General features: G+C 37.9%; 1 protein-coding gene across 1 annotated transcript; it reads right to left on the bottom strand.

Annotated features, from left to right (window-relative positions):
* Positions 1–1,746: 1,746 nt before the first annotated feature.
* LOC147292736 (mogroside I-E synthase-like) lies at positions 1,747–4,706 on the bottom strand. Its single transcript, XM_086233759.1, has 2 exons — positions 4,017–4,706; positions 1,747–2,478 (listed from the first exon to the last, which is right to left on the bottom strand). The coding sequence occupies exons 1-2, from the start codon at positions 4,704–4,706 to the stop codon at positions 1,747–1,749; spliced, it is 1,422 nt and encodes a 473-aa protein (XP_086089885.1).
* Positions 4,707–14,850: the final 10,144 nt, after the last annotated feature.

The raw sequence follows: 14,850 nt of genomic DNA on the forward strand, positions 1-14,850 counted from the left end.
ACATAGCTTTTTCGGTAAACTTGTTAGCAAGATATAGCTCTACTCCAACACATCGACATTGGAATGGTATTAAGCATATCTTACGCTATCTTCGTGGAACAATTGATATGGGCCTATTTTATTCAAGTGAATCCCCCAATGGCCCAAAGTTTGTTGGATATATGGACTCTAGATATCTATCCGACCCGCACAAAGGTCACTCCCAAACTGGATATGTATTTACTTGTGGAAATACTGTGATCTCATGAAGATCTACAAAACAAACATTGGTCGCTACATCTTCCAATCACTCAGAAATACTTGCCCTCCATGAAGCAAGTCGAGAATGTGTTTGGTTAAGATCAGTAATACGACATATCCATAGTACTTGTGATCTACCTCTAATAACATATATTCCAACTATCATGTATGAGAATAATGCTGCTTGTATTGCTCAAATCAAAGGAGGATACATCAAAGGTGATAGAACCAAGCACATTTCACCAAAATTCTTCTACACGCATGAACTTGAGAAGAATCGGGAAATCGAAGTCAAACAGATCCGTTCTTGTAACAACCTTGCAGATCTCTTCACTAAAGCCTTACCAAAATGTTCATTTCAGAAATTTGTACATGGTATTGGACTTCGTCGATTTTCTCAACTATCAGATGCAATCATCAGGGGGAGCATCCAAGTACATCGGACATATGTGCGTTGTACTATTTTTCCTTCGACTAGGTTTTTATCCCACATGGTTTTTCCTAACAAGGTTTTAATGAAGCAACATAAGCACGTCCAACGCTATTTCAATGATCAAGACAAGGTTGTACTCTTTTTCCTTCGCTTAGGTTTTATCTCACTGGGTTTTCCTAGCAAGGGTTTAACGAGGCAGCTTATCATTGATTTGCGGACATCCAAGGGGGAGTGTTGCAGATAATGTGAATGTCCTCATCAGATAATTACATACCACATTTCATGTATTTATCTCCATAGATAATCATATAATATAGCTAGATAAATACTCATTTTATTTTCATGTATTTATCTTAGTGATAATGTATTTATCATAAGAGGTATATCTGATGTAAATGTTTATCACTTGAAGCCTATAAATAGAGGCTCTATGGAATGGAAAAAGACACACTATTCTCCCATCTTTTCTCTCTAAAGTTCTTTATTTTTACAACATATGGAAACTTTTTAAAATATTTAAAATCATATGGTATAAAGACATCATATGTGGCATCTTGAATTTAAAAATAAGCCTAATCTATAACCAACAGGTTAAGTCTTATAAAATATAAATTGCAAAGGTCTTTATCTAAATGTTCACAAAATAAATAAACAATAAAAAAAAAAAAAACCTGAGATTTCGCAAGGAGATGCTTAGACATGCATTCAAGAAACTTATAACTTCAAGGAGTTGTACGTACTTAATAATTGAACTTCAAGATGTACCTACCAAGATGTACTTATATATTAATTGAGTAGTATTAGAGGCACCAATTGTTATTCTAATTATATGTATTCCAACTAATGTTGCAATATTTCATTTGTTTAATAGATAGGCCCGCTCTACAATTCATTTATTTACAATAAGTAAAAAATGTCATGTCATCTTGGTGAACAAAAGTTATGATAATAGTTTATATTTCTAGCATTATTGCTACATAATAATTTCTAGTGGCACATACTTGCCCGTGCACACACATATTTGTATATAATTATATAGACATTTAACAACCAAATTAATAAAGCACAAGCAATCAAATTGACATAAGTTTTGCAACAAATTCCTCGATATTCTTATCAGAGCTTCCCCCTTCATCCATGGCTTCTTTAGCCAATTCCTTCCAAATTAGCGAAGTCTTTCTAAGCTCCACCCCTTTCTCCTCTTCCATGACTTGCCTAATACACGTAGCTATTTCTTCATTTGTAGCAACACCTTTCTCGTTCACCTTCACCCTAACTCCTACTTTCCACACATCCATAACAAACTTGGCATTAGTTGTTTGATCAGCCCATTGTGGCATTGCCACCATTGGCACTCCCAAGCTCAATGCTTCAAGAGTTGAATTCCATCCGCAATGAGTAACGAAGCATCCCACAGCCTTGTGAGCCAAAACTTGTAGTTGTGGGCACCAACTCACAACAAGACCCTTCTTCACTAATATCTCATTCTTTATAAAATTGCTAGGAAGCTTTTCCTTTTCTGATTCTTTGACTGCCCACAAGAAGTAGTAGTTGCTGTTGTTTAGACCCTGTGCTAGTTCCTTCATTTGCTCCTTTCCTAGGTTGGCCATGCTTCCAAATGATGCATAAACAACTGTGCCAGTTTCTCTTGAATCCAGCCACTTCATGCAAGTCTCCACATTAGGCTTGGAAAGGTTGAGATCATAGTCTTTGTCATCCCTCAATCGCCTGTCTAAAAATATTGATGGAATTGTTGGCCCTATTGTCCTTACTGGCCAGCCACAGCTTGCCATCCATTTCACCACCTAATGAAATATAACAACAGTATTTAGCAACATAAAAAATACAGTCTGGATCTACTTGCAGACATGGCGTACAAGAATTTTGGGCGACACTTATAATCTCAGCTGGAGGTGTATAACGGGCCGATCCCATTTAAAATGGCACACATTCGTGCTTCGTGTCGTGCTCGGGACAGCCTTAAGCCCAACCTGACCCATAACAGGTCGTGTCAAGCTCGTATTGTGTCGGGCCGGTCCGGTTATTTATTTTAAATTTTTTTAAGTTTTAATAATTATTTAATAAAAATTATTAATTAAATTTTTTAAGTTGTTCAATATTGTGTCAATAATATTATAGAAAAATTAATATTTCACTTATAAGGATTAGTTGTACAATTGGAATATTCTTATGTAAACAAACAAATTTATAAGAAAACGTTAATGATAAAATATTAAAAAAAAAACAATTAATAATGAATAATTTTGGAATAGAGTATATATATTATGTTGTATTTAGTTTTTAGGAAATCCTTGAATTTAAATAAATATTTTTATTTAAGGAGACAAAAATTAGTTTTTAAAATTTGAAAAGAAAAAGAAAAATTAATATAAACAGGCCAACCCGTAAGGGCTTAGGCCGGCCTAAACACGTCATGGTTTCGAGCCAGCCCAACCCAAGACGGGTTTGTGCCGAGATGGCCCAACTGAATAGAGAACCTTGGCCTAGCCCGGCTCATAAGTACGGGCCAAACTTAGCTCGACCCACTTAATGACGGTCGGGTCGAGCTTACTTTAAACGGGCCTTGATCGTGCTGGATCCGGGCCGTGCTGATTCATTGTACACCTCTGGTCCCAACTGTTTATGGTTCGTTAGAAGGCTGCTAATAAAACATGCAAAAAGACTACAGAAAATGTGAACATATGTTAATGATAAATCAACCAAAACAATGCTCTCATATCAAGTTAGATCGAATAGACTCTTCCTCCCATTTTCTTCCTTCAATTTTGAAGATATTTTCTTCCTTGAATATACATCAATTTAGTTATTTAATTTATCCAATGTAATCTTATACATCCAACGATGATGCCTGTATTTAATTAATGCAAGACATAATGTTTCTTTAAAATATGGAAGTGTGCAGCAACAATTGCGAGAGCTTTTGGGACGGTGAAACCTTCAACCAAAATATCACAACGTACATTCTTTTTGTCCTCTCAGTGTCTCTGTTCACACTCTCCTTAATTTTTTTTTTGTCGTTTCCAGTTTCTGGTAGAGAGAGAAGAGAAAATGAAGAAAAAGAAGATGGATCCATCATCCATAAGAGAGAAGTAGAAAGACCAAATACCCACAAAAGAAAAAAGGTTTAGGAGCGAGAGTGTGGCACATGGCTAAAGTTAACTGAAAATCTAAGAACTTTTTATAAGTGTATGGGGGTACGTGCATGTGATAGCCAATTATTTTTTCTAGGGGAAAAGTAGAACACGACCTATAAATTTTATGTATGCATATATATATGCATGAACAATGTGATATATGTAGAGGAAATATATATCGAAATTACCTCATCTTCCAACTTATCAAAACTGCTACACAAGAGCCATTTTACCTCCTCCAAATTCGAGAATTGATTCAAGGCGAGACTAAGGAAAGTTGGGTACGAATCAACATCAGAAAGAAAAGAATGTAGATCATTGAGTCCTAGTGGTACCGATGGCATGGAAGGCAGTATTGCCGCAGGCCCTTCAAATGGGATCTTGAGTACTCCTTGGCGGAAGTGATGAACCATGGCAGTAATTGCACATGAAGTTGTGAAAAATGGAGCTCCATCTATGCCTTGTTTTCGTGCTATATCCAACGCCCATGGCAAGCTTGAGTGGTAAACAAGGAACTTGAGCTGAGATCGAGAGGCCTGATCACCATTAATGTAACAGTTCTTGATGTTGATGATGAGATTGGTTAAAGACTTTGTAGTTTCAGTTCGGAAACGCTTGATACCTTCCTCTTCAGTTTCTGATGTTTCAACAGCTTCTGAGCCGTCCGAAATGAATTCTACCTTGCATCCGAAAGAGCATAATTGGGTAATTCTTTGCATGTACTTACTAGCAGAGGTGGTTGTGACTACTGTGACCTTTACACCCTTAGAGGCTAGGCGCTTGGAGAATTCAACCATCGGGTTTATATGACCCTGAACAGGAAAAAGAAAGACAAGTATGTGACTTGGATGAGCACCCATTTGTTGATCCCTCACCATTTTCCTTAATTTGACTTTGGTTCTCACAATAATATGGCAAAAGGGATCGGAAGATATTGTGTACTTTTGATGTGTGCATGCTTGTTGTTATATACAATGTTGATTGTTGACTGGTAGTTAGATACTTAGATTTTAGACAAACACATTATGCCAATTGGGTTCGCTCAACAGGCAACAGCAATATATATTTGAGACAAATTAAGGTGATGAAATTATGTCATGATCGCCCAGGATTGGCTGGCCATCCATTTCATTTACTACCTAATGGAATATTTTAGCATTGTTAATATTTCACCTGAGACATGGGTTTAACATCAATTATTGCATTTGGAACATATTAATATAATCGATCTTAGGTTAATTAAAAAGGATTGTGGTCGTGTCAGCATCTAAACCAAAACCCATCAAACAATCACTCATCTACCCTACTCGATACAGAACAGATTCGATCTAGATTCTCTTTGCTTGTTTTTATGTGTTTGTTCCAACAAGACTTTAATAATCTTGGACTGCAAATTCAAGAGTTATTATTGTATCTTTGATTTTTATTATCAAACCTTAAACTATAAAATAGAACTATTAAATTTGTAATATACGATTAACATTAAAAAAATCAACTAATAATAAACAGAGAATTAATTTCTCACCAAGATTGAGATTATCGATCTGCTATACTTGAATGTTTTTGTATGTTCTAATTCTAATATAATGTATTACAAATTGAACGATTACAAATCCATAACTATAACCTCTCACGCATACCCATATAAAAAATTATCACAGTTTGGAATTTTATTTTTTTGGACTGAATCACATTGATATTAACATCACACCTAACCAAAAGGACTACATGGCATGCAAACCTACCAGCAATCCATATTGCTCGTTATTGTTTGCCGGCCCATTGTACAGGTAACCACTAGCTAGATAAAAAAAAATTTGGGTAAATGATCATTTTGGTCTCTATAATTTGACCTTAATTAGTTAATTTCAATACGGTCCTATAATTTTAATTTTTTAAATTATGTCTTTGTAGTCTAGATTTTGTTACAATTAAGTCCATAATTGAACGTTTGTCCAAATTTTAAATAAATTTTGGGTTAATTTTAGTTCAGTACTCAAGTGTGGTCGCATTTTTAATTTAGTAACATGATTTCAATATGCTGCATCACGTAGCATAACAAATTAATAAAAAAAATTATAAAATATAAAAAATTGGAGATTGGAGAGTTGGGTGTGTGACCTGTCTTATTCCATTGGGCTGGGTGATCCCCTATATATACTGATTATATAGTAAACCACTAAATCATAGGCAATTATGAACATTTATATAATTATGTGGTGTTATTTGTACACACATAACTAAGTCAACTGACTAAATATTGGAACAAAAATTTTTACAAATTTAAGCCCTTGGGGTTAGCTAATTAAAATGATGAGGGTGAGTGAGATAAAAGTTAGGATTAAGCTCGGTTTAGGGTTCGATTCCCCCCAATGTAATAAACAGTACAAGAAAACAGAGATTTGGCAACGATTGAAAGTTGTTGTCTAAAGCTAAAAACTTCTTGCCTAAACAAATAGGCAACGACTTTTTACCGTTGCTAGGGTCGTTGCCCTAGGACCCTTGCCTATAATTATAGGCAACGATTTCGGCGGTCATTGGGAAATTGGCAACGACTTTATCGTTGCCTATTGTTACTCGAAAATATAATTTTTCAAAGGATTGAACAACGATGGCCTCATTTCCTATTACATTATGCAACAGTATCGTCATTGCCTATTCTATTTATAGACAACAACTCTATTGTTGCCTAATATCACTACAAGAAATTTGGGCAAGCTAGGAAATCCTCGTTCCCTTTTCATAGGCAACAACCCTTTCCTTGCCTTTTCATAGGCAACAACCCTTTCCTTGCCTATTCTCACAATAGGCAAGGAAATCCTTGTTGCCTTTGCATAAGCAACAACCATTTCCTTGCCTCTTCTTACAATATACAAGGAAAAGAGCGTTGCTTTTATGGTATTTTTGCAATTAAAAATATAGCTTGCATTTTTTTTTTTTGTATTTTGCAATTAAAAATACCATATACCTTTTTTTTTTTTTTGGTATTTTGCAATTAAAAATACCATATACTTTTTTTTTTTTTTTGGTATTTTGCAATTAAAAATTAAGCTCAGTTTAGGGTTTGATTCCCCCCAATGTAACAAAAACAATTTTCAAAATTTTGACCTTAATTAAAATATCAGGTGTTTTAAAACAAGGAAAAAAAAATAAACCCAGATTTTTTCCATTAAAAAAATTTAAAATACGCAAGTGTAGTAAGCAAAAGTGGCTACAAGGCCTAAATGCCCAACTACACATCAAATGGGCAAAACATGGATACGTGGGGAAGTGCTAGTACTGCAATTGTTTGGCAAAACCCCTCAAAAAAAAAAAAAGGTCACTACAAGAAAACTATGCCACCATTTTATTTTTTTTTTGTGGTGGGGGCTTAACGGCCCAAAACAAAGGAAATAGTAACTACAAATAAAACGATCGACTTCTACAAAGCACTAGTGCAGGCTATTCAAGAGTAGGGACGAGCTTAGCGTAGAGAAATCCCCGAGCGAATAGTGCAGGAAGTAGCAGCATCGGTACCACCAGCTATGGGCAAAGGCGCGGCGCAAGCTGTACTTCTATTACCTCAAGTACAGTGAGCGGTCGTTCCTGAGCCGGCCAACATGGTCCAACTCCAGGGCGGAGCATATGTGCCACCACATAATCGTGCACCAGCGGCAAACGTTTTTGGGGCAAATGGAGGAAATGCGGAAGGTACGCGAGCGGAATTACAAAGGTACGAGTATCCAAGGAACGAGGTTTCTCGGCAGCAGGTTTGCCAGCAGCTGAAGAATAACGGTACTAAAGGCCATGGGTACGGAAATGGTGCCATACGAATGATAGTAAATGAGAACTACTTCGCGAGCCAACAAGCACGATTTTTGACAAGGGTTGAAGCAGAAAATATGATGTAAGCCTTAGTGGCCAATCACGGGCGAAGGCCAAGGCCCGCTTACCAACTCCCTTTTCCACCTGAGATTGTGAATTTGGATTACCCGAGGGCATTCAGGTTGCCTAACTTCACCTTATATTTCGGCTCAAAAGGATTTTCCACTCTAGAACATATTGGACAATTCATGGCCCAATGCAGTGAATATGCTAGGGATGAAACCCTTAAGATGAGAATCTTCGTGAATTCGCTGACGGGAATAGCCTTCTCTTGGTTTAATAACCTTAATTCGCCCGAATTCTATCCATACATAGAATGAATTGGAAGAACAGTTCCACGAGTACTTTTATCGGCCGGCCGAGGTGGTGGATTTAATGGACTTAACAAGGATGTATCAGTCTGATGCAGACACTGCCCTAGGCCATATCCAAAGGTTCTAGGAGGCCAAGCCAAAATGCCTGGTTGTTTTGCCAGATAAGGAGTTTGCTAGGATGCCGTTGGCCTTCGCAATGAAGACTTTCGTGATTTTTTCGAATTGGCTGAGAAGGTGAGAAGATATGAGACTATTTTGAAGGAAGAAGCAAATAGGAAAAACTCTGCCAAAGATGTGCATTACAGGAGTACATTAGGTGCACATATGGCAGAAGTTTATTTGCTAGAACCATGTGAAGAATATGAGGAGGCCGAAGTAGATGTTGTCTCTATTGTCCTTGACAAGCCGTTCGCATGTGAGTCGTTAGCGAGGCCGCACTACTACAAAAATTGGCTTTAATGACACCCAATTAAAGGATTTGATGACTCTTTTATAAAAAGAATGTCATTATAACCTATTTATGACACCTAAAGGTTTTAAGAGGCTCATCACCGTCTCATCACAATTCTATGCTTTATAGGTTTTCACTCCTAAAGCTATTTTATTTGAACGCTTAACAAAATTTTCACTTGCCTTTCAAATTTTCAATTTCCCTCTTTATCTCCTTCAGTTCGAGAGACTCTCTCTTCTCCCTTACCCTCTCACTTTGTCGATAGTCTTTTCTGGCGAGAGAGCTAGTGGTCGTCCGGCCATGGATGGCGTTGAAACCACCTCCAATCTTCTCTTATTTGCCTTCTCTTCCTCCCCATGGGTTCTGTTCACCTACCGCCGCTGAGGAAGGATCGACGACAACAGGGCCGATCTCCTCCGCCGTTGACTCGTCGTTTCCGGCCACGTCGCTGAGCCAGACCACCGGGGAAAGTTTCCGCTCACCCAAGCAGTCCTTCATGTTGTTTTTTTGGGTCTCGATTCCCACCCGCGATGGAGAATCGACGAAGGAAAGCTATTGGTCCTCGTTTCACCTGCCCTTGCCTGTTTGACACTATCACACTCATTTTCATGAGTCACCGACGCCATAAATAAAACCAAGGGGCCGGGAGCTGTGTTTCCCCTAAAATCTAGAGTCACGTCGTCACTGGAGGCCGTCAGATGCACCATACGCCACCGTCACCGCGCGTGAGTCTTCACTGCATTGTTGTTTTCTAGCCACCTCCTCTCGGTGAAGCAGATAATCTCTCAATTTCTCAATTTCCTAATTCTATAATTATTCAATTTACATTTTTTTGATTGATTGTCTGATCGACCCGCGATAATTTTTGCAATCTGTGATTTTTGCGTGATCAATGGTGCTTGAAACAATTTTTGTGTTTCCCTCCTTTGGCCTATCCTTGTTTTGTTCTTATTGGCTTTGCTTTTATTAAGAATTTGTGCTCTAGAACCTTAGCTTCTGTTCCTAAATCTGTTTAGTGCTCTAGTCCTGCCTCTATTTTCTTATTTTTTAATTGGTATTGCAGTTCAAAGACTGATGAATAAATTTTGTTTCCTGCTACTGCTATATTATACTTATTTTTTAATCATTTTGTCTCCTCTATCTTGATATGTAGGGAATTGTCCATATATACACCTGAGAGTGGATATGTTCTGTTACACCATGTGATGGAAGAAACAATTTTGTGAGCGTGGAATTTGGTCGTAAGTTCTCTATTGCTTGCTTGACATATCCCTGCTCAAGTGCCCACAACTTTTTAGAATTAATTTCACATTATACTTTGATAGAAACTCTTGGATAACTGTACTGTTCTTTTCCTGTCAACATTTAATATCTTAACTACCATTAGCTTTTGACCAAAAAAAAAAACTACCTTTAGCTCGAAGCTGTTGTACTTTGGACAGTTGTAATTATTAGGAATTTTTTTAGAGTACAACAGTTGTAGTTTTTGTCTGCTAGGCATCACTGTGCCTAATTAAAAGGCAAAACCATACTAAGGCTGTGAGGCTACAGCTTTTTAATGTGTGTAGACAGCTTGGCATGTACATATTAAACAGCTTTCCAATGTTTGTAAACCACACTAAGGCTTTGCAATGTAAACCACACTATGGCTCTGAAGATGAAGAAAAATAAATAAGATTATCCAAGTATGTTCTTGTTGGGTTATCTGAACCATGACTTGAGTCATCTCAAATAGAAAGAGATGGTAGGACAAGCAAACACATGTTGACACGTAGGGTTAGGATGAAGAGATTTTGAGTAAACTATTGTTAACAAATTATGTTATACCTTTAAGGACTACAAGATCTTGAGCTCTTTGCGTCATTTTAGTTTCTTAGATGTCAAAACACTCTATTGTATTATTCTCAGATATCAAGAATGGCATCTTATTGACTTATCACCATGGGATCAAATATTGAACCTTTCTAATTTTTCTAGGCAAATTATTATGCCCCCCAAGAAATTTTAACCCTCTCAACTCTTTAGTCTTCATCCATACTTTTGTGGAGAAGATGTCATTTGCATCAAAATCCAATGACACCTCTATGCCTGAGTTCAGAAAACCATGAAATAGCACTAGCAACCTTCCCTCAAACTTGATGTACACCCAATACTGATTGTTTATTTCTGTCATATTGTCAATATTATTCTGTTCTGCTGGTTCATTCATAGGGATTAGTGAGTCCAAATGATTAGTGGAATTATGCCTATCATGTTGTCAATATTACTCTGTTGGTTCATTCATAGAGATTAGTTGGAATTAGAAACATGATATTGCTGCTGGGATATCTGTTTTTTTTTTTTTTCCTTTTGTATATTCTAATTGCACCTTTTGTGCTGCAGAATCTGCAATGTGGGGAAAGCGTGACACTTGAAGGCCAGACTTACACAATCTCAGCTGTAACTCATAGGTACCAACTTCGAAAGGGCAAGTATGAACCTAGCGTGAAAAGGCTTGATGTTATATTAGGCCTAATATTTTGAAGAAATTGCATGCACTTATATATAGCTTGGTGGCACAGTCGCTTCAATGTTCACTCGGGTAATTATCAATATTTTTTATATGGTTTGGTATTCAAATATTACTTTCCAACCTAGATAAATAGTTTGATACTCAGTTTGGCTCAAAGGATGCTTGAAACAATATATGTTGGGCTTTGAATTTCCATAACTTGTGTTTATGTTCCACCATTGGAAAGGTTCATGTACATGAGATGACCATACATTACCTGCTCAACCCTTTTTCTCCCAAACACATTTTTATTCCTTCAATGTTAAATTTTTTATGGTTGCCTATGACAAGTTTTTGTGGAAGAAGACAGTCCTTATGCATCAGATGGTCAGCATCAACATATAGAATTAAGTGGATTAAGCAGGATATTTGTCTATTTTTTGTTGTAATTTTCCCTAGTTTGTTATTCTTTCCATTTATGACTCCATGTTGAGGTAGATATAAAATAATCTTTAGAATTGTATTACTATGTATTAGATTAGATTGCCTAGTTTCAAATTACATTGGTAGAGCTATAGGAACAGTACACTTACTTTGTTTAATTGTAATTTGTTTTTTAGTAAATTCGAAAATTGTTTTGTGGTGTGTATTATAAGAATCTTATTTTATTTTTTTGGACAATTTTTAAGTTTAAACAACTCATTTTAGCTGTCATCTTTGATGTAAAATGACTCTTTTAATTTAATTTATGACACTGTTTAGATGTCATGTAATACCTATGATGACATATAAATTAAGTTTTTATGACACGTTTTAGATATCATGTAATACCTATGATGACACTTGAATTAAGTTTTTATGACACGTGTTGTGTGTCATGATAGATATTTGATGACACGGTTTGGGTGTCATCTATTGTGACTTTTAATGACACCCATATAGATGACTCATTTATTGGGTGTCATTAAATGTCAAAGATGACATTGTTTAGGTGTCATCTATGATGATTTTTGTAGTAATGCTGAAACAAAGGCCTGGGCAAAAACAGACAGTTGTCATGACTGGCCCTGACAAGCATAAACGAGAGGTGCCCGTGCCTAGGGATTATTCGTTCGATATCTCAGCGGCAGATAGAATTTTCGATTGTCTATATGTTGGAAGAAATTGCCTTCGTCGGAAGAATTGAGGGGAAAGATCTTTTGCAAGTTCCATGAGAGGTGAAATCATCATTCCACAAAACAGTGCATCACCTTTCAGGAGCATTTGCAGAAGAACATTGAGAAGGGTGAACTTGAGTTCCCAAGTAAAGAAAAGCAAAAGATGAAGATTGATTATGAACCATTTTTCACTACTGAGGCAAGTATGGCGGATGTTGATTTTCCGCCTAGAAGACATGAGGAAAGAAAAGTAGAAAATGAAGGGCCAGTTTTACTTTGTAGTTGTTGCAGGTGCGAAGACAAACTGGAAGAACTGATGAAGGGAGATGCTAGAGCCAAGGAGCAGAAAGTTGAGCCAATGCCAAAATGAAGTTTTCAAGATGAAAGCTCAGCAATAAGAAGCCCGCAAAGGCAAGAATACAAGCCTAGGCAAGCCCGATTTCCGCAAATGGTATCTTCACCAAGGAGTGAAAAGAGGAAGCGAGAAAAACCCAGAATAGTTGTGAGGTGGGTCTAGAGAGAAGAAAAGAGGGTTGATGGCCTAGAAGAAGCATGAAGAAAAGCAATGAGAAGGCTTTCGCCCAAAAGGGAATTGAAAGGCCTATGCGAGACCAAGAAAAAGGATCAAATTCGCCCAGATCGAAGGTCACCTGCGAAGCCTAAACAAGCTGAGCCAATGTTTCAAGAGCAAAGAGAGGTAAGTCCAAAGACCTTCAAAGCTACAGTGCCACAAGATGAGCAATTGTATTGATTCAACTAACAGGGAGGGTCGAGCCGATGACTCAAACCCAAAAAAAAAAGACAGCAAAAAAGAGAACAAGCGGCACGAGAAGCTGAGAAAGGTGAAGGCGTTGAAGATGTTGCACCTCCAACACTTGGGGGGTAATATACGGAGATCGAGAAGAAGGGTGCCGAGGAAGGTTAAAATCTCTGCTGTAACGGTTGGCAGAGGTTAAAATCTCTGCCGAAGTATCTAATGTCAGGATGCCCCTGGAGAAAGGATTAACTGTGACGGTTGGCGAAGCATCTCAGAATGTGCAGCCTAAGGTCTTAATGACTCGGGCAGGGCCAAAACCCTTGGTACGAAGAGAGTTAAGTCTTTCTGCTGAAAAAGGCAAACACCCAGTTAGAGATTAGGCGAAGGGCCAAGTTGTTCGCCCAGAACAAAAGCATATTTTTCAGTTTAGAACCATCAACCGAATCGAGTGTAGCATGACTTCTATCTTGCCATTAGAGTTCGCCATTCTTCTGGGCCAATTGAACTGGCTAAAGGGTGACGTGCGAACGGAAAAACTTCCTACGACTGAGATAGTCATTGCCGAGGTAGAGGAAGAAAAAGTAGTTGAACGAGTGGGATCTCTATCGGTGACCAAGTAAAGGTGGTGTTGAAGAAACCAGAGACATTATCTACGGATCACCTTCGCCCACTGTACATTTCAGCAGAGCTGAATGAGGTTGCAGTTGACAAGGTGTTCATTGACCCTGGGGCGACAATGAATATTTTGCCTAGGACTATGATTAGGAAGCTGGGGAAGAGCGAAGATGATCTGATCAAGACAAATATGTACATTACCGATTATGTCAGCATGACACATAAGTCTACTGGGTGTTTGTCCTTGGACATAAAATTTGGCAGCCGAAAGCAGATGACTGGCTTTTTTATTGCTAATGCAGTTTCGCCCTATAATGTCTTGATGGGGAGAGATTGGATCCATTCCAGTTTATGTATTCCTTCTACTCTTTTGCAGCAGTGCATCATGTGGGGAAAAGATGGAGTGAAGATAATCGAGGCTGACCCTCGCCTATTTGTGATTGCGACTATCTTTTTGCATGCTCGGCTATATGACAATGATATTGGAGTGGTCAAGTTGGAAGGAATGGACCGGAATAGCATGCCAACAAAGATCTCCTATGCGAAGACCGATTGAGGCATCCCTTCGGATTTCGCCGATATTTTCAAGGAAAAAACCTATTTGTGATGTCTGATGAACCTAACAAAAGGTGTGCCGTAACAAAAGCGATTATGGTTTTTGAAGATTTTGTGGAGTCCCTGTGCCGGGAAGAGACAAAGCTGATTGATTTTCAATTGAGACGCTGTGAGCGAAGAAAACAAATTGAGATTGTTGCTGAATTCATTTCAGAGGCAAAAAAGCCAGAGATTCCCTTCGAGGATTTGGAGTGCGAGTCGGCGAAACTAGATGATTCCAAAGCCGAGGTGCAAGACCCTCTGTTTAAGTTTAACTTAGGCAATAGCAAAAACCCTCGGCCTATTTTTATAAGTGGCTTATTAAGTCCTTCTCAACAAAAGGCCTTACTCACACTATTGAAAAAATACACCGATTGCTTTGCTTGGAGCTATGATGAGATGTCAGGGCTAGAAAGATCCATTGTCAAGCATAGGTTACCTCTGAAGGAAGGAACAAAGCCTTTCTTTTTGCTGGTGAAGAGGTTTTCTAAGGAAGTGGAAGTGAAAATAACTGAGGAAATCCAAAGGTTGTACAAAGCCAGATTCATTCGCACGATTCGTTACGCGCAATGGCTCTCCAACATTGTGCCGGTAATGAAAAAGAACAGGAAACTGCGTGTTTGTGTGGATTTTCAGAACTTAAACATGGCTACACCTAAGGATGAGTATCTGATACCTGTTGCGAACCTTTTGGTGGACAGCACGACCAAACATGAAATTCTATCTTTCATTGATGGCCATGCCGGATATAACCAAATTTTCATAGCCAAGGAGGACCG

The sequence above is a fragment of the Dryas octopetala genome, chromosome 2 (assembly GCF_963921425.1).
Source record: "Dryas octopetala chromosome 2, drDryOcto1.1, whole genome shotgun sequence".
In the NCBI taxonomy this organism is placed as follows: Eukaryota; Viridiplantae; Streptophyta; class Magnoliopsida; order Rosales; family Rosaceae; genus Dryas; species Dryas octopetala.

What these genes read in the sequence shown, in the direction of transcription:
- LOC147292736 (XM_086233759.1), bottom strand. Translation starts at nt 4,706, where the DNA reads ATGGTGAGGGATCAACAAATGGGTGCTCATCCAAGTCACATACTTGTC. An exon ending in TTGATAAGTTGGAAGATGAG is followed by an intron (nt 2,479 to 4,016) that starts GTAATTTCGATA and finishes ATATTTCATTAG; the next exon opens with GTGGTGAAATGGATGGCAAG.